Source organism: Lathyrus oleraceus, chromosome 7 (assembly GCF_024323335.1).
Source record: "Lathyrus oleraceus cultivar Zhongwan6 chromosome 7, CAAS_Psat_ZW6_1.0, whole genome shotgun sequence".
NCBI lineage: Eukaryota > Viridiplantae > Streptophyta > Magnoliopsida > Fabales > Fabaceae > Lathyrus > Lathyrus oleraceus.
The window spans coordinates 16892828-16912354 of record NC_066585.1 but is presented as its reverse complement, the minus strand read 5'-3'; the positions used below and the strand labels follow the sequence as shown (position 1 = coordinate 16912354).

The 19527-nt window shown below is 41.3% G+C and overlaps 1 protein-coding gene across 1 annotated transcript; it reads left to right on the top strand.

The window, feature by feature from the left end:
- The first annotated feature begins 16878 nt into the window (after window positions 1-16878).
- On the top strand, window positions 16879-17944 carry LOC127100444 (protein PLANT CADMIUM RESISTANCE 2). Its single transcript, XM_051037647.1, has 4 exons — window positions 16879-17142; window positions 17233-17304; window positions 17406-17618; window positions 17712-17944. Exons 1-4 carry the CDS (start codon window positions 16950-16952, stop codon window positions 17792-17794), a joined length of 561 nt encoding a protein of 186 aa, XP_050893604.1. The 5' UTR covers window positions 16879-16949; the 3' UTR covers window positions 17795-17944.
- Window positions 17945-19527: the final 1583 nt, after the last annotated feature.

Here is a 19527-nt window from a genome sequence, read left to right as displayed (position 1 = left end):
AACAACACCAACTCCACAACCATTCACGTTAACGGCCCCATCAAACATAAGAATCCATTCGGATTCAGGGTCAGGCCCCTCCTCCGGGATCGGTTCCTCAAAATATTTCGATCTAAGAAATATGATGTCCTCATCAGGGAATTCAAACTTCATTGGTTGATAATCCTCAATGGGTTGCTGGGCGAGGTAATCAGACAATACACTCCCTTTGATTGCTTTTTGAGAGGTATATTGGATATCGTACTCAGTCAAAATCATTTGCCATCTCGCAACCCGTCCGGTCAATGCTGGCTTCTCAAAGATATACTTGATCGGATCCATCTTGGAAATCAACAAAGTGGTATGAACCAGCATATACTGTCTCAGTCGGCGAGCAGCCCATACCAAAGCACAACAAGTTTTCTCGAGCAGTGAATATCTTGTTTCACAGTCGGTAAACTTTTTGCTAAGGTAGTAAATTGCATGCTCTTTTCGACCAGACTCGTCATGCTGCCCCAGTACACACCCCATAGACCCCTCGAGGACCGTCAAGTACAGAATTAACGGTCGTCCCTCCACAGGAGGCATCAGAGTCGGAGGCTCCTACAAATACTCTTTTATCTTTTCAAATGTCGCTTGGCAATCATTATTCCACCTGACCGTTTGATCTTTTCTCAACAATTTGAATATAGGTTCACACGTGGCAGTTAGATGAGATATGAACCGTGAAATGTAGTTCAATCTACCTAAGAAACCACGAACCTCTTTTTCTGTTCTCAGTTCAGGCATTTCTCGTATTGCTTTTACTTTAGCAGGATCAACCTCGATTCCTCTTTCGCTTACAATAAACCCCAGCAACTTACCGGACCGCACTCCGAAAGTGCACTTATTCGGATTCAACCTCAGTCTGAATTGCCTCAACCGGTCAAACAACTTGGCCAGATCCACCAGATGCCCCTCTTCTGTTTGGGACTTTGCTATTATGTCATCAACATAGCATTCGATTTCATGATGAATCATATCATGAAACAAAGTCACCATAGCTCTCTGATACGTGGCACCGGCGTTCTTGAGACCGAATAGCATCACCTTATAACATAAAGTGCCCCACGGTGTGATGAACGCTGTTTTCTCCATATCATCTGGCGACATTTTAATTTGATTATAGCCAGAAAAGCCATCCATGAAGGAAAACACCGAGAATTGAGTTGTATTATCTACCAACACATCGATGTGAGGTAATGGGAAATCATCCTTCGGGCTAGCTCTATTCAAATCCCGGTAGTCCACACACATTCTCACCTTCCCATCCTTCTTCGGGACTGGCACAATGTTCGCGACCCAAGGCGAATAATTAGTGACAGCCAGGAAACCAGCATCCAAGTGCTTTTGTACTTCCTCCTTGATTTCTATGGCCATCTCAGGTCGAGTTCTGCGCAATTTCTGCTTCACTGGAGGATAATCTGCTCTCAATGGTAACCTGTGTACAACAATATCGGTATCCAAGCCTGGCATATCTTGATAAGACCAGGCGAAGATATCAACATACTCTTTCAACAAGGCTACCATTCTGCTCTTGACACTTACCTCCAAAGCAGCCCCAACTTTCACTTCTTTTCTGACCTCCTCGGTACTCAGATTCACAATCTCGACTTGCTCCTCATGCGGCTGAATCACCTTCTCCTCTTGTTTCAACAACCTGGCTAATTCCTCCGGCAGTTCACAATCTTCTTCGCCTTCTTCTTCGGCATGATAGATCGGATTGTCGAAGTCATATGAGGGTGTAACAGAATTGTTATCAATGAGATCCGGAGAATGATCGCATCTGCATGAATGTTGATTCATGCATTGCTTTAGAGTCGGAGCGAGGCAAATTAAAAGGAAGAAAAATGAAAATAAACATTGCCAATTTTATTTTTGTATTTTTATTAAACTGCAAAAATAAATGAAAAACAGGGAACACCGCTTTTGATATGAAAAAACATCCTTTCATTAATGATGCAAATGTTGCAAAATGAAACACATGAGGTGGCCCTTACAATGGACCATTAGGTTTCGGGAAAAACGTATGACTTTCATGCAGACAGAATTGAAAAACAGAAATATTACTCTTCACGTAGAGTGACAGTGATGATCTTTTCGGCCTTCCAGTTTTGGATCTCCATCCCTGGTACGCACGGTTTTATCCACGAGTCGAGCTCGCAGTCACTGTCGATCTCTTCACCCACCGCAAAGATGCGATCTGGATCCAGCATTCCAGCACTGGTGAACGTGAATGGCTGACGGCGTCCTTTATTCTTCCCAGACGAGCCTCGGCCCGGCTAATAACCAACCCCAAACCTGTCCTCTTTGGCGGCGATGTCAATCATTCTTCCCCAACCTGGGGCTTCTCTGCTCTTCACCACCTCGGCGGCCTGCTTGTACGAAGAAATGGACGGCTTCTTCTCCTCCTTGGCAAAAATGGCATTCTCCACCTTGACGGTTTCGAATGCTTGACTTGGTGTTTCAAATATTTCACCGTCCATTTCAACATATTTGAACGATGACAGGTGGCTGACAAAGATGTCTTCCTCCCCACAAACCATCACGACTTTCCCGTCCCAGATATACTTTAATTTCTGGTGCAAAGTCGAAGTCACTGCCCCAGCAGCGTGTATTCATGGTCGACCCAACAAGCAACTGTATGTCGGCTGAATATCCATGACATAAAACACGGACTTAAACACCTCGGGCCCGATCTTCATAGGGAGCTCCACTTCCCCAAACACAGCCCTTTTAGAGCCATCAAAAGCTCTAACCACCAGGTCAGTGGGCCTCAACACCACTCCTTCACAATCCAGCTTTGCCAGGGCCTTCTTTGGCAACACATTGAGTGATGAGCCGGTATCCACCAAAACGTGCGAAAGCACTGCTCCTTTACACTCCATGGAAATGTGTAATGACCTATTATGATTACGCCCATCCACCGTAAGATCCAAATCAATGAAACCTAGCCCATGGCTGGCATTAACATTAGACACCACTATCTCCAGCTGATTAATCGTGATCTCTTAGGGGATATAAGCTCTCTTCAATATTTTCAACAAAGCCTCTTTATGCCCCTCGGAGCTTAACAGCAATGATAGGATTGAAATCTTGGACGGCGTTTGCTGCAAATGGTCAACAAGCTTATACTCAGACTTCTTGATGATCCTCAGAAATTCCTCATCTTCATAATCAAGTTCTTTTTCCGACCCCACGGGCGCCGGTGTCGCTACAGGAGTACCCTCGCTTACCACCTGCTTCCCTCTTGCCCTGGCTAAAGCCTCGGCCTTATCTTTCTTTTCTTTTTCTCCCTCCCCACTCCTTAAAGTGTCCGGTGCAAACAACCTTCCACTGCGAGTGAAACCACTGTGTCCGGCATTATCCACCTTTGAAACAGTGATTTCACCTGCAGCCTGATCTTCCTGCTTCTCTCCATTGCAGTATACTTCTCCACCATAATCCCATGGCACAGCATCGTCATTGTCATAAGGAATTGGCCCAGGTACCGTGATAGTAACTGGAGCCGCATCTGCCAGCGCTGACAAGTCGATCGGATCAAAATAGATGGTTATGGTGGAGACATCCTCCTTTTCCAAACCAGCTTTCTTAAATCTGAGGCTTCCCTCATCCATCATCCTCTGGACAGCCTCCCTCAATAAAACACACCCACCGGGAGTGACGGTACAAGAGGCACAACAATCATCACAGCCCGGAAAGACTCCATTCTTCAACAACTGTCTCTTGACCTCAGCCAATGGAGTCTTCAACTGGTCCACATTCATCAGCCCAATCGTCCTCCTATCCTCAGAAATTGCATTCACCCCCATCTGACCATACGCCGGCATGGGATTAGCGTTAACATTCGGAGATGGAGCAAAATTGATAGCTTTAGAATCCACCAAGTCTTGGACGACATGCTTAAAAGCTTTGCATCCTTCAATATTGTGCCCGGGGGCACCAGAGTGAAATTCGCACTTGGCGTTCTCATCATAATTGGCAGGCCTCTGATCAGGTCTCAACGGAGCCAATGTCCTCAACTGAACCAAACCCAGATCTTTTAACTTCTTGAACAGGAAAGAATATGTCACTGGCGTCCTATCAAACTGACGATCAGTCATTCGTCCTCTCACCTGATACCCAGCCCGTTATGGTCTTTGTTGAAATGGCTGTCGTTGCTGTTGCGGTTGTTGTTGTTGCTGTTGTTGATTATCAGCAAGAATTGTTACTGCAGCAGTGTGCTGGTAGTAACGATCCCTACCTTGTCCTCTCTGGGCATACACAACACTCGTGTCACCCTCCTTCTTTCGCTGGCCATTACCAAAGGGCTTCTTCGATCCAGACGACGAAGCACTACCTTGTATCTTCCCCAGCTTCAGCCAGCTCTCAATTCTCTCCCCTGCTACCACAATGTCTGCAAAGTTGGTAACCGGGCATCCCGCCATTCTTTCTGCAAACGTCCCTTGAAGGGTGCCCATAAACAGATCAGACATCTCCCGATCTACCAACGGAGGTTGAACTCTGGCAGCCAACTCCCTCCACCTTTGCGCATATTCTTTAAACCCCTCATTTGGCTTCTGAGACATACCCTGCAACTGGGTACGGCTATGAGCCATATCAGCATTGAATTGATACTGTTTAAAGAATGCCTCTCCAAGATCCTGCCAGCTCTTAATGTCTGATGATCTCAGTTTAGTATACCACTCCAGAGACCCGCCAGACAAGCTGTCCTGGAAGAAATACATCCATAGCTTCTGATCCATTGTATAGGCAGAAATCTTTCGGATGAATGCCTGGAGATGAGTTTCCGGGCAAGAACTCCCATTGTATTTATCAAACGCATGCGCTTTAAACTTCTGTGGGATCACAATCCCCTCAACCAGCCCCATGTTTGACATGTTGACAACCCCAGGAGTAGCATAGCTTTCCAAAGCCCTGATCTTCTCTGCTAGCACCTGAATCTCCTTGTTTGGAGGCGGAACACCGTACTGACCAAATTGCTCATTCAGTACTGAGAACTGATCTTCCTCTCTATCCTCCTCAGCCCCAAAGAAAGGAGGAAACTAATTATTCTTCAGATTATTGCCCATAGGGCCTGGTCCATCGCCTGCAGCAAAACCAAACCCACCACCGTTGTTGAGGACTACACCAGCAGTAGTTGCCTTCTTTTTGGGATCACCACCATCCCTAGAACCGCCGAGACCGTTGTTGGAGACCCCCTCCAGATTATTACCACTGTTAGCAGCAGAAGCTCGCTCAAGCTTCTCCACTTTCTCAACCAGTGCCTTCTGCCCCAAGGAGAACCCTTGCATAACATTGATCAGCTCTCCCATCTTCTATTTCAGCTCGAGAATAGCTGCGTTTGATGTATCCATCAGTTTGGATTTGTTGCGCCTGGTAGGGTATCTGTGTGGACGTGCTACGTGCAAAGGAATGATTCTACGTGCACGAGCAATGATTCCTGAAACAATCAAGCATGTTAGAAACCGACACCTGCAAAATAGAAGACAAGTTATTATGATTCATGCATGAATGCAATGTCTATCCATATGAGGAACACTCTGTCTTTCGATCTTGGTTTCATCGAGACAGATAATAATTCAACAACAACATTCTGACATCAATCATCTGGTTTTGCCATACAGAGCAGAGAATTATGATTTAGCAAAGATATCACCCAACCATGTGTGTGTTATGTGAGTGTGCACAGCAAAGCAAATAAAGCTTGAAGATCAATCAATTGAATGATAATAACCATTGTATACCAAAAGTGCACTACACATGCAAAAGTCATACATCCGGTTGATACAAATCAAATTACAATTCTCCAGAAACAGAAAGGAAATACAAGCAAGTGAATTCTGTCAACATGCCTGACAGTAATCCAACACATGATAATAAAAGTCTACACTGAAGAAGGTTCTCCAGAGGGCCCTGCATCATCAACCATCTTGGTAAACTTCATAGCAAATCTGAGCTCAGTATTCTCCTACTGAAGTCTTCCCACCTCCTTCTGGTGAATCTTCATCTGACGGAAATAATGGTCTCTCTCAGCAAGAAAATGATCTTTGTCGGCCACAATCTTCGCTTGCTCTCCTTCCTTAACCTTCAGCTTTGCTTCCCACTCGGCGGTAAGGGGTTTGGCTCTAGCTTCCCTCTGAGTCTTCACAAGGATTTGTCTCCTCTTCTCATCTTCAATGACCTTCAAAGCTCTAGCCAACTTCTCCTTGGTAATGCCGTGCTCCTTCGTAGATGACTCTAACGCTTGGCTGATCTTACGGTAATAAGCGGTGTCTATCTCAAAGCGCTTCTCCTCCAGGGCATGTCTCTTAGCCTGGTCTTCTGTTTCCCTCTTGATTTCCTGATTAGCCATTTGAATTCTAGCAACACTCATCTCCAACTCAGTCTTTTCTGCATGCAGTTGATCTCTCTCCCTCTTCATCTCAAGGAACTCTTCCATACTGATAGAAGAATGAGATTCCTCAATCAACGGATACCAAGGATCACCCACAGGAAATGGTAGATGCGTGAGCTCAACTCTCCTTCTGAGTCAATCATCAAACAGAGGAAAAGACCTACTATTAGCTCTACCAAAAGGAATCTTGCCTTTCCTCTGAATATTACGCCACGCCTCAGACACTATCTCCAATGCTGACCGATTACTCTCAACAGGGAAGTAACAAGAGTCCTGAATCTCATACTCGAGAGGAGGAACCTCCATAGCAAACCCCCTTTGTCTCTTAAGAAGCGTCGAGTTATAACTGATACACCCTTGAACTCCTATAAGAGGCACATTAGGAAAACTCCCACAGATGCAAATGAAATCTCGTCCAGCCTCATCGATGTGAGTCCAAGCTATGTCCTTGGCTCGTAAACCCATCAACTTGGTTGCCCAGCTGACAGTATGGTCAAGAAGAACAAAGGCACCTCTGGCAGGCAAATACCCCACGAACCATTTGTACAAAAGTTGAGCACAACATCTAATCAAACCTCCACGCCGCTTCTCGTTCCGATTATGGACCGAGTAATAAACATCCCCCGCCAAGGTAGGAATGGGATTCCTCTGAGCGAACACTCGGATGGCATTAATGTCTACAAAGTTCTTCTGATTAGGGAACAAGATGATCCCATATACGCTCACAGCAAGCAGAGCACAGACAGTCTTCCAATCACCCAAAATAACATGCTCATTGGCTTTAGCCTCCAAGAAACTCAAGTGAAAACCGGGCAACTTTCCCTTCTCCTTCAAACCTCCCTTAGTCACTTCCTGGCTCAAATAAAGAGCGTGAGAGATCTCACCCACATCAGGTTCTTCCTTAGTGGCATAGAAAGGAGCCTGGTTTCTGATCTGAAGACCCAGGATACCGGCATAGTCTTCCATCAAAGGCCCCAACAGGTAATCCGGGAAAACGAAACATCTCAAACCAGGATCATAAAACTGGAGAAAAGTATGGATGGCGTCCCTATCCTCATCTGTGAGCCTGAAAACCATCTTCAGAATACCACCATAAGTCTCACGGAACATCCCCACATGGTCAGGCGTGATCAATGCTATCATATTTTTCAACCCACGAATCTCAGGATCAAAGAAACTATAAACAACATCAGCCTTCAAGTCGGTCCTCATATCTGGAACAAAGAAGTCTCTCAACCAGGATCTCAATCAAGAATGTACCCTGCATATGGATAAACATGAGTTAGATGCAGATAAATGCCAAATGGGAATGATGTTGATGTATGAATGCAATGCACTGTGCCATCCTCCAAGTCATCTGAACATCAACTGTACTAAATCTCGGTTTCTGAATTGATCACAACTATCTGAGGTACTACGTAACCACAAATCCGGCTCGGGGTCCCGAAATAAACGGAACCTGAGGATATATCACCATCATCACTGGAAAACCACTGATCTGATAGCAACAAAATCATCTGTAGCAACCCAGGGAATCCTGAAATAAACGGATCCCCACTGATAAATACCACGGACAGAACTCCGGCGTCTCAGAAATAAATCCATAAATCCAACTCATAAATAGGACCCAGATCAAGAACCGGACCAAAGTCACCATCACAGAATCACTGACAGAACCTGTACTGTAGGAATCAAACCCTCCCCTCACAGGTGAATTCTAATCAGGTCATCCTAAGGCGGATAATGATCTCGACAATCGGACAAGATACTCAACGGGTTTGCCCTTTCGGGTGTGCCGTTGCAGCTCTCATAAGATCATCTAAACCAAAGATCCGGGAAAGAACGATCACCGAAGTCAACAACTCCAAAGAGATAAAACTCAACCATAGTGGAAACTCCACAAGGAAGAGCCCTCTCACAAGAACCTCGTCCGGCTTGTGGTATGTCACGTCGCAACAATCATGTCAACCCAACATGTGAGGAACGTGAGACCACGTTAATCCTAGGTGTATACTCGGGCCTGGGTTTTAGCCCCACTCAGAACACCCACCCCAAATCAAAGGAACCAACCTGTACAGAATCCAACATAATGATAATATGATGCATGCAAACATATATGCAAATATACACAGCATACTAATCATAAATGCAATAAATAGAGCAGTAAAAGCAACCAAAACTACTCTAAGGAGCACTAGGATTGACTCGCTTAGGGAAGATGGACCAGCAAGAGGTCAACTACTTATTTCCCCAGCAGAGTCGCCAGCTGTCGCAACGCGAAAAACAACCGGCGGGAAAAGACACAGAGCCGCCACCGTGCGTTATTTATCCCAAAGGAGGGAAAGGAAACGCTCGAAGTAAACCTGAAAAAAGGAAAGGAATGGTCTTACGACCAGAGATTGCTAGGCACGGGAGTCGGTTACGCAAGGGGAAGGTATTAGCATCCCTCACGTCCACCGTACTCGACGGGATCCACGCTCAAAATAAAAGGAAAAGGTTTCTGAATAACTGCTCAAAGAGAATGCACACACACTGGAATAATAAAACAGGCGGAAGAAGACGGAGGAAGAGGACTCGGCAAGATATCGCATCCTGGGCCTACGTAGTTTGTCAGAAACAAACATCAGAGTCGACGTAGTTCGGGGAAATGGGAAACGTGCTCGCTAGGATATCGCATCCTATGCCTACGTATCTTCTCTATCCAGAGAAAGAATCAGAACACTCGTAGTTCGGCTAACGCACGCCGAAACAAAACACCGAAAAGAGATGCTGAGCCGTCAAAAGAAAAACACAACAAGGAAACAGAAAGCCAATAGATGGACTTACTTCTAACTCCTCACAACAAATAGGAAACGGAATGCCAATAGCTGGACTTATATCCGACTCCAAACAAACAAACACACAAGGAAACCAAATGCCAATCAATGGACTTACATCTGACTCCAAGCAAAAGCACACGCTAACCAGCGAACACCAAAGGAAAAGATTGACAGACTAATAGGGAGTCTGGAACTCGAGCCTAATAGTTGTCACACAAACATATAGAGACGCTGAGACATCAAAAGAAACAAGAAGGTTGAACACGCCAACTAGTAGGGAGTCTGGAACTCGAGCCTAAAAGTCATGCAAGACACACACAAAAAAACAAAAGGGTGCCCGGAGAGATCTCACACGATCTCCTGCCTACGTATCTCATCTGGTATGAGAATCAGGGCGACTTAGTTCCCCTTAACAGGGGATAAACTTTCTCCTAACCAGAGACCGGGGAATAACAAACTAAAAGGGAGACTGACTCGAGCCTAATAGTTGTCATGTAATCCACAATGGCCCTAGGTTGAGGTATCTAAACAGAACCTAACTCGCACAGGAAGCAAGTCAATACGAACAGCAAATCAACAGGTATGAAAAGCAAACACACAAGCAATCATCACACTCTATACACAAACAAGAGGCTCAGACAAACTGGTTGGCTTTAGTCAAGGGGTCATGTCAACCTCGACAAACAAGACAAAACTGTATGGGCGTCTGAAGCTCTTAATCACTGACATTGACCGTCAGGGTGAGCAGATGAAAGGTAATGAGGATTAGACCTCATAGCTCTTAACCCAGGCCTGGGTGAGCTTGAATCAATGAAAGTATGGGGGTCCAGAATGAGGGACCCTATTCCACTTGACCGACTCTATACAAGGATCTTGGGTTAGGTTCAAGAGCGTCAGCACGTAGTGCGAGCATAATGAACGACTCAACGACTAACAGGGGACTGGCTACTAGTCCCTTCTATCTGTCAATTGCCTCTTCACCTAGGAGGACTTCACAAGTAACAACACAAATGTAAACAAACACAGTCATTGCCTCTTAAGGAGGACTTCAGCCAAACGCCTGCCAAAAAAAGCGACAGGGCTTCCAGACTACATGGAGTTAGAAGCCTAAACTACCTCAGTGGTGTACCAACCACACTCCAAAGCAAAGCAAAAGCAAGCTAGAAGCGACTAAACAAAAGTCAACCAGTCAGTATCATATTCAGAAAACCAAACAGACAACAACAGTGAAACATTTCCAATATGTACACAATACAAGTTATTCCAACACACTTAATGAACCTACAACACAATCAAAGTTAGCAAATCAAAGCAAATGATATCTCAAATGATGAGGCCACATCAACCATTAGAACTAGATGCTTGAACCTGAAATACAAACCTCAAAAGGTGAGTACAAACCACTAGTACCAAGACTAGGGTCAAAGGCAAAGCAAAACGTCAAAACAGAATCTAATATTCCACATGAAGCACCTTTAATCAAGCAAGAACATGTCCTAAAAAGGATCAAGGCTAAATCATCAAGCAAAGCCATCACATGAACAAGATAAGGCAAAGGCACACAAGGTGATCACAATTGGACATTCAAAGATATAAAATCCACATTAAAACAGAAAAGCATCCCATGATCATGAAATTTTTTGTGTGAGATCAACATGTTAAACACAAGCCTCATGCAAAAAATTAGAATCAGAAGACATCAAATGACATGTGTATGAAAATGAACAAATGCATCACCCAAATGTGTGACACAAATTGTCACACCTAAAGTTCATGTGTCTAAAATAGGGATGGAAAATGATAAAAATGCCAAACCAATTCTCAAAAATCAGGCAACATGTTAGGATCAAGCATGTTAAATTTCAAGGAAATTGGACAATCAATGAGCATTTCACAAATCATTTAGCAACACATGTCACATTCGCATCATGTTCAAATAAACAAGCTCAATTAAAATTCCAGCAAGGCAAAAATCAGGAAATTAATATCACCAAATAATAGACATCAAGGTGAACATGTAGGAAAAAATTGCATTCAATTTGGACAAGTTTTCTATTTTTTATGAATTTTGGAAATTGATGAAAATATTTGGATTAAATGGAAATAACATGGAAATAAAATGGCAAATGAAATTGAATAAAACTTGGAATGTGCAATCCCTGGGAGTTGAACCCAGGTTCATGAGGTTATGGGCGCTCAGGAAGAAAATTAATTGGAAAAATGCTATGTGAAGGATTCGAACAGGGGTAAGGGAGGTCACAAGGCGCGCTCAAAAGGAAATTAAACAAAATCCACCAGCGAAGGATCGAACCGAGTACGCTGTGGTTGAAGCACGCTCAGAGTGAAACGACGTCGTTTCAGAGCGCAAACCCTAGGTTATAACAGGCGGTGGCAGACGGTGGTTTCCACCGTCTTCTCCGGCCGTCTCTGGCGGAGCGCCACCGTCACCAAACGCAGAATTCAGTGAATTTTATACCGTTGGAAAGATCTTTGAACGCACATTCCAAATATCCTATTAGCTAAGCCTAAATCTCCATGGATTTTCTGAATCGAAGCAAAGAAGTTTCATGCATCAAACTTAAAATCATCATATCTCACTCATTTTTCATCCAAATTCAAAGATATTTAGATCAGAATTCTCACCACAACGAGATCTACAAGATCATGTACATGAATTGGAGAATAATGAGATTCGAATTTTCACCAACCTGTTATGCAGTGTGATGAAATAGTGTGTTCAAGGCCTCAAATGCTCCAGATCTCCTCTATCAACCTTGATATGAAGCTCTATGTAGGAATTGGCACTTGAATTATCCTGGATCCAGCTGAAATTCAAACTTCCATGTTCATGTTCATGTGTTGAATATGCACGAATCTTGATGGAATTCTTCAAACCAGAGCTCAAATCCTACTCAATGATACATGATAAACCAGAATATGCAAGTATTTTGTGGAATTGAATCAAGAAATTTGAAAATTAAAGAGAGAGAAATTTGAGAGGGAATGTGAATTTCTAGATCTAGAAAATGTGATTATGAGCAAATTCTGTTAGGATTTAGCTTATATATGATTCACTAATGACTTTGCTAATCCACATTAAGTTTGGTTAATTAAAATTAATGAAATAAGAGGTGTTTTGCAAAAAATGAAAAAATGAGGGTGCATGGCTAATTCCTACATAAACAGTAGCATGCAATGGTCCAAATCCATTTAAAATCAACTCATGAACATGATGGAAGTGGAATTTTACTCATATGATGCACCAAATTTAAATTACCAACTTTCCCTCCAAAATGTTCATGCATGAACACTTGATCATGTGAGTTAATTTCATGCAATGCAATGGTAGATTTGGAAAATATTGGTCACAAGAAGCAATTTGCCAAAAGAGTGACTCCATTTGGAGTTTTGGATCAAAAATTATGGCACTTTGAAGTTCCATGCACACTTTGTGATCATCTGAGCATAACTCCTCAACCATTCATCATAAATTCATGAAATAGGACTTTTTGGAAAGAGGAGAGAAAGATCTTCAACTTTCATGTTCACCAAAAATTGATTTGAAGCTTCTTTGATGTTGGAAAGTCAAGTTTAATATGGTCCAAAAACTTGCCATTTTTGGAAACTTCCAATTACAGGTCACTTTCCATTTTTGAAAACTTTTGATCTGACTTCAAAATCTTCAAGATATATGTTTGTAATGACAAATGAACTTCTTTTGCACATGAATGAGGTGTATCAACTCATCTCCCCACCTCATAGCCCTCAGCTCTTGCACAGTTGACTGTACAGGTCCTCAAATGATCTAGACATGCTCTGATCAGCTTGAGCCTCAACCACTTGGGAAAATGGCTCAGAAATGAAACCCTAGCTCAAATAAGCTCAATATAATGATCATGTGATTTCCATCTCAATAGAATACCTCTTCTCCCTAAAAAAAACCTGGCTGGAATAGAAGTCATTGATTAGGGTTGACCAGAGGCCAAAACCCTAATCCAAAGGAACTTGAGCATGAACAATGGAACCCTCGGATGATGATAGAACCATGATGATGGTAATATATCCTTGCAACCAAGACAATGCTCAAGGCCTCTGAAGGATCAGGAAACCCTAATTAAAGTGCCAACCCTCAGATGGTTGATCATCAATCCATAAACACCCTCAGGCATGAATCATGCAGCTTCTCCATCTTCTGGAAAGACTAAAAAGTATTAACCTGGATACCAAAATAAATGGTAACACAGGAATATCCATGGCCTGAACGTCGCACATCAGTCTGAATACCTGAAACCTGGCCTGAATGCCGCAAGCTGCATCGATCTGAACTTCGGAAGCTTCTTCGATCTGAACATCGGAAAATCTGGCATGAACGCCACAAGTACTTCAACCTGAACGTCGGAAACTTATTCGATCTGAACATCGGAAAAACTGGCCTGAGTGCCACAAGTGCTTCAACCTGAAAGTCGGAAACTTCTTCGATCTGAACATCGGAAAAACTGGCCTGAATGCCATAAGTGCTTCGACCTGAACGTCGGAAACTTCTTCGATCTGAACATCGGAAAAACGGGCCTGAATGCCACAAGTGCTTCGACCTGAACGTCGGAAACTTCTTCGATCTGAACATCAGAAAACTGGCCTGAATGCCACAAGTGCTTCGACCTGAACGTCGGAAACTTCTTCGATCTGAACATCGGAAAACTTGGCCCGATTGCCACATCCGCTGGGGATTATTATTTTTCTTTTTCTTTTTCTTGAACCCCGGAACTAATATTTTCTCTTCCACACGGATGATCCCTGATCACCGCATTTGAACCCCGATAATTCCACGTCACTCTTGCTGCCAAACAATGAACCCCGTACTCCGGAAAACACCCCGTGTCTCCCTTTCTCCATTTGAATCTCGATTTTCGCGCTGATCGCGTAACGTTCTCTGATCTTCATTTCCATCTCCGCCCGACAGAAAATTTTCCTCCAATATCGCACTACTGGGGAATATTGTTGTTCCAACGTCATGATGTCGAACTCTTCAGAGTAACATCTTCCAACTAGCAAAACCAAATCTCAAACAGTAACCACGGCTTGAGTCGCGCTGATCGCGTAATGTTATGATGCTAAACTCCTCGGAGTAACATCTTCACCATCTGGCGAAACCAATTCTCAAACGGTAACCACGGCTTGAGACTAGCTGATACTTACAATGCTGATGTTGATCTTCCAACCAGCTAAACCAATCCTCAAACGGTAACCACGGCTTGAGACTAGTTTATGCTTGCAATGCTGATGCATGAGTTTGAATTTTTTCAATGGCGTAATGCCCCATAACCATGGAAATGCTACGCAATGAGTTATGCAATATGCTATGCTCTTCTAAATGATGAACGCATAAAAAGTATCTCCCTCAGGGAACTCTACTGGGGAGCTCGAGGCGCTCTGCTGAGGAGCTTGATACCACTCCAATCTCCACCCTGCTGGGGAAATAACACTGCTGCTGGGGAAAGAACAACCCTCACCAGGGATGACCTCCACTGAACCCGATCCGCTTGGGGACTTCGATGGGGAAGAAACCACCAACACACACCTCCGCTGGGGAAACCGCAACCTTCAGACTTGTTGGGGGAAATAACACTCTCAACCCTGCTAGGGGAAACAGCAACCTTCAGGCCTGGCTTCTGAGAAATACCGATCTCGAACCTGCTAGGGAGATAACAATTCCGACCCTGCTAGGGGAAACAACAACCTTCAGACTTAGCTGCCTAAGAAATACCGATCTCGAACCTGCTTGGGAGATACGGCATACTGACACGGAACACCTGTCGACTCGTCGAACACCGGCATCCACCATATAACCATAGTCAATTTCCATTTTAGACTTTGAAGAGTCTTCTTGATTAACCCTCCAGGATCGTCGCACGTCCTTCGCCGTCTTTTCACCATTCTTCAATTCCTCGTCCCTGATTGGACTCCGCGGGGATCTCTTGTCAAAAGGCTTCACATCACAACCTGCAAGTGAGTGAAAATAACCAACAGTACCTGCAAAAGAGATCGTCAGATAAAACGTGCCCCAGGCGTGCCAAATTTTCAACACCTAGGTCACTCAACCTTCCGAATAAGATTTCAGGCTTTCAATCTTATGAACATGCATCGGAAGGGACCCCTATGTCTCAAGATGCAAAGATTCTTATCAAAATAAACGGATGTTCTTGCAATCAAAGCGGTCATGAAAACAAAAACAAAATTATTTGACTGAATATGTATTTTATTGATTGAAAAGGGTGGCTTAAAAACCGAGCAATACACAGGAAGCAATTCCTGAAAAGAGGTAATTGCGCACAAAAGGAAAAACCTATCCTAATGGCAATGTGAACCCGTGATCTCATCAAGTTCCAACTCGGTTACACCCCATATGTCCTCAAGACTCTCTGCACTTTCTGCCTTCTGAACAAGACGCTTTCGACCGATCCCTGCCGGGGATTATCCAGGTGTCATATCCAAAACACAATCGATCATGTTAGACGCAGTTGTTCGTTTCAATCCCTCTTTTGCCTGGACCGCCCTTTCGGGTTTTCAATCCACCGGGATACCCTTTTTTGCCCAAGCCGCCCTTGTGGGGTTTTCGACTTACCGGGTGTATAATTTTTTCTTTTTATCCCTAATTTTTGCCCGAACCTTTTATTTCATTTTTTTTTCGGTTCGCCGGGATGGACCATTTTTGCCCCGATAAAAAGTATTTATTATTATTATATTTTTTATTTTTAAAATATTATACCATAATATAAAATAAATTTAAAAAATTTATGTAAACCCTCCAAAATTCTATAAAACCTTCCTTCAATACAAATTTTGAATTCCCTAAATTAAAGTATTTTTGATGTTACGAATAAAAACAAACCCTCCAAAAACTCTCTCAATCAAAAACCTTCAATTATTTTCCCTCAATTCTTTCCTTTTTTTTTTTTTTCAAAACCCTCCCACTCTTTATTCCTCCAAATTCTCATTAGAGTATTATGATAAATAGTTTGACAATTACATAGATAGATAGCTATTAGTTTATAGAACTTTGATAAAAATATTTTAGGTTGAAGTGACTAACTATTAAGTTTGATAATAAATCAATATAATTCTTTTGAGTTGATTTTCTCATTCTCTTACCCCTTTCATTTTAAATTTTCATTTTCTTAAAAGAGTTTTCGAAATTTATATTACTCTCAAAAAGATTTTTGTAAATCTTTGATTATAAAAAGATTTTAAAAGTCCATTTCAAATTCATATCTATCGTATTTTTCACTTGATTCCTCCTATTGAAAGTAACATTCTTTTTATTTGTTTATATTTATTTTCAGCCTGCCGAATTTGGGCTGTTTGATTCAATTCAGCTGCCGGATTCCACGTATGCAGCAGCCTCTCAAGACGATGAAACTTCAAACCAACTTACCTTGTTATTTCCGTAACTACTAGTATTATTTTATTATCATTCTTAATTAATTACTAATTCATAAATTACTAGTCTCAACTCTTCAACAACTTGCACACGTAAATTGACTAATTAATCAATCAATGTCACACATATTGACATGGTCTTATTCAACAACTATTCTTAATTCATTCCAAGCCTCCTCAAACATTATGCTTATAAATATACCTAGCATAATAACATAACACAAACTCCACCACTTCATCTATATCACTATTTCTGACCTTGCTAAATAATAATAGTTATGAATCCTCCAACTTCACAGCTACATTATGCACAACCACCTTATCCACCTCCAACTTCACAGCTACATTATGCACAACCACCTTATCCGCCACCAGCAACCGGTATCCCGGTGCACGACGACCACCACCATAAAACCGGCCCCCAAGAATGGTCCACGGGGCTATGTGACTGCTTCTCCGACTGCAAAACCTGTAATTAAAATTTTCTAATTACCACTTAACTTATTAATTGCACTCCATTATTCTAATAGTTATTATTAATTTATTTTTTTACATTTTTAGGTTGCATAACTTATTGGTGTCCATGCATCACTTTTGGCAGAATTGCTGAGATTGTTGACAAAGGAACAACTTGTAAGATATACAATTATATATATATACATTAATTAATTATTTAATAATATTATGCATATATTAATAATAATTATATTGTTTGAATGATTGTATTAATGCAGCTTGTCTTGTAAGTGGATCATTGTATACAGTGATATGTTGTTTAACTGGTTGTGGATGTTTATATTCATGCATCTATCGTAACAAGATGAGACAACAATACATGCTCAAAGACACACCTTGTTGTGATTGTTTACTTCATTGGTGTTGTGAATCATGTGCGTTGTGTCAAGAATATCGTGAGCTTCAAAACCGTGGATTTGACATGCAACTTGGTATATCTATATACAAAACCATTTCTAATTTTTTTCTTTTTAATTATCTGAACCTATGTCTAATTAATTATTTAATTTGAAAATGGTAATTAGGGTGGCATGGAAATGTTGCGCAAGGAAGTAGAGGAGTAGTCATGGCACCAACAGCTCCAGGAGTTGAATACATGACTCGTTGAAGTTAGGATGCATGCATGCTTATTCACATACTTGAATAGCATGAGATATTTTCATTTCTGGAATTGTTATGATGATTAATTTGAATAATTGTTTTTTAATTTTGTGTAATTGGCTATTTAATTAATATAAAGAAAGTATTGTATGATCTATATTCATCTAGAAGTAGTCAATTGTTTTGTTATTTATTCTTACACGTATATTTTCCTCTTATTTTATGTCTATAATTTAGCATAGAGTTTTTACTCGTTGCATGCTTTTAAAGGTAAGGCCTTCGAACTTGGCTGCAACTAAAAAAGGTCAATATGATGATATATAATATAACTATATGTTTGATTTTTCTTTTTGACAATAGTATAACTAAAATGTTTGATTTTTCTTTTTTGACAATAGTATACCTATATATTTGATGAGTCATATTCATAACTAAAAAAAATTGTTATGTCAAGAATCTTTAACCAAAATAATATTATTTAAAAAAATGTATTGAAGTTTCATAAATCCATGTGCTTTCCCCTACCAGATTGTTGAATTTGTGCCTTATTCATCCTGCAATAGTGTCTTACATATCAAGTAACTGAATTTTAACCACAGGTAACGGATTATTTGAATAACAAGTCACTGATCCAAGTTGTTATAACTTATAAGTAGGTAGTGTTGTTGTTAACTTACAATTATATCTTGATAACAGTTTCTTACAAGGTAGAAGGTAGTTAGATTCTTCTATGTCTATATATACTATGATAAATACGCCTTTAATTTTTATAGATTTTACGTCAGATATGTTATCTCGGTTTTCATTAAAACCGAGATGAATACTCTCTAATTTTGTATTCTTTTTTAAATCAAAAATGCGCCTTTATTTTTTATAGATTTTACGTTGGATATGTTACCTCGGTTTTCAGTATAACAACGATAAATACTCTTTATATTTTTTATTCACTCAGTGTCTACCTCATTCACTTCTCGAGCCCTAGCGAAATAAAAACACTTCTTCTCCAGCCAACGAAAATATTTATTCTCCAAGCAGCCCTAGCAAACCAAAAAAACTCTCTCACCATTATTCTCTGGTATGTTATTATTGTTTTTGTTGCTTTTTGTTATTGCTTTGGTTCATTATTGTTGTTCTTGTTATTCTCCATTACTATTGTTCTTGTTATTCTCTTTATATTTTTTATTCCTTCGATGTCTACCTCATTCACTTTTCGAGCCCTAGCGAACACTTCTTCTCCCGCCAACGAAAGAACACTTATTCTCCAAGGAGCCCTAGCGAACCAAAAAACCCGTTCATCATTATTCTCTGGTATGTTATTATTGTTGTTCTTCTTCTTGTTGTTGCTTTAGTCTATTATCGTTGTTCTTGTTATTCTCCATTACTGTTGCTCTTGTTATTATCTTTATATTTTTTATTCCCTCGGTGTCTACCTAGTTCACTTCTCGAGCTCTAGCGAAAGAATACTTTTTCTTCAGCCAACAAAAGAACACTTATTCTCTAAGGAGTCCTAGCGAACCAAAAAACTCTCTCACCATTATTCTCTGGTTTGTTATTATTGTTGTTGTTGTTCTTGTTGTTTCTTTGGTTCATTACTGTTTGTTCTTGTTATTCTCCATTACTGTTGTTCTTGTTATTCTCTTTATATTTTTTTATTCACTCAGTATCTACATCATTCACTTCTTGAGCCCTAGCGAAAGAACACTTCTTCTCCAGCCAACGAAAAAACACATATTCTTCAAT

Bases quoted from the DNA above. Each gene is read 5' to 3' on its own strand.
- LOC127100444 (XM_051037647.1), top strand. From the start codon at position 16,950: ATGAATCCTCCAACTTCACAGCTACATTATGCACAACCACCTTATCCA. The intron at 17,305-17,405 runs GTAAGATATACA...GTATTAATGCAG, and splicing joins TGTTGACAAAGGAACAACTT to CTTGTCTTGTAAGTGGATCA. The intron at 17,619-17,711 runs GTATATCTATAT...AATGGTAATTAG, and splicing joins TGGATTTGACATGCAACTTG to GGTGGCATGGAAATGTTGCG.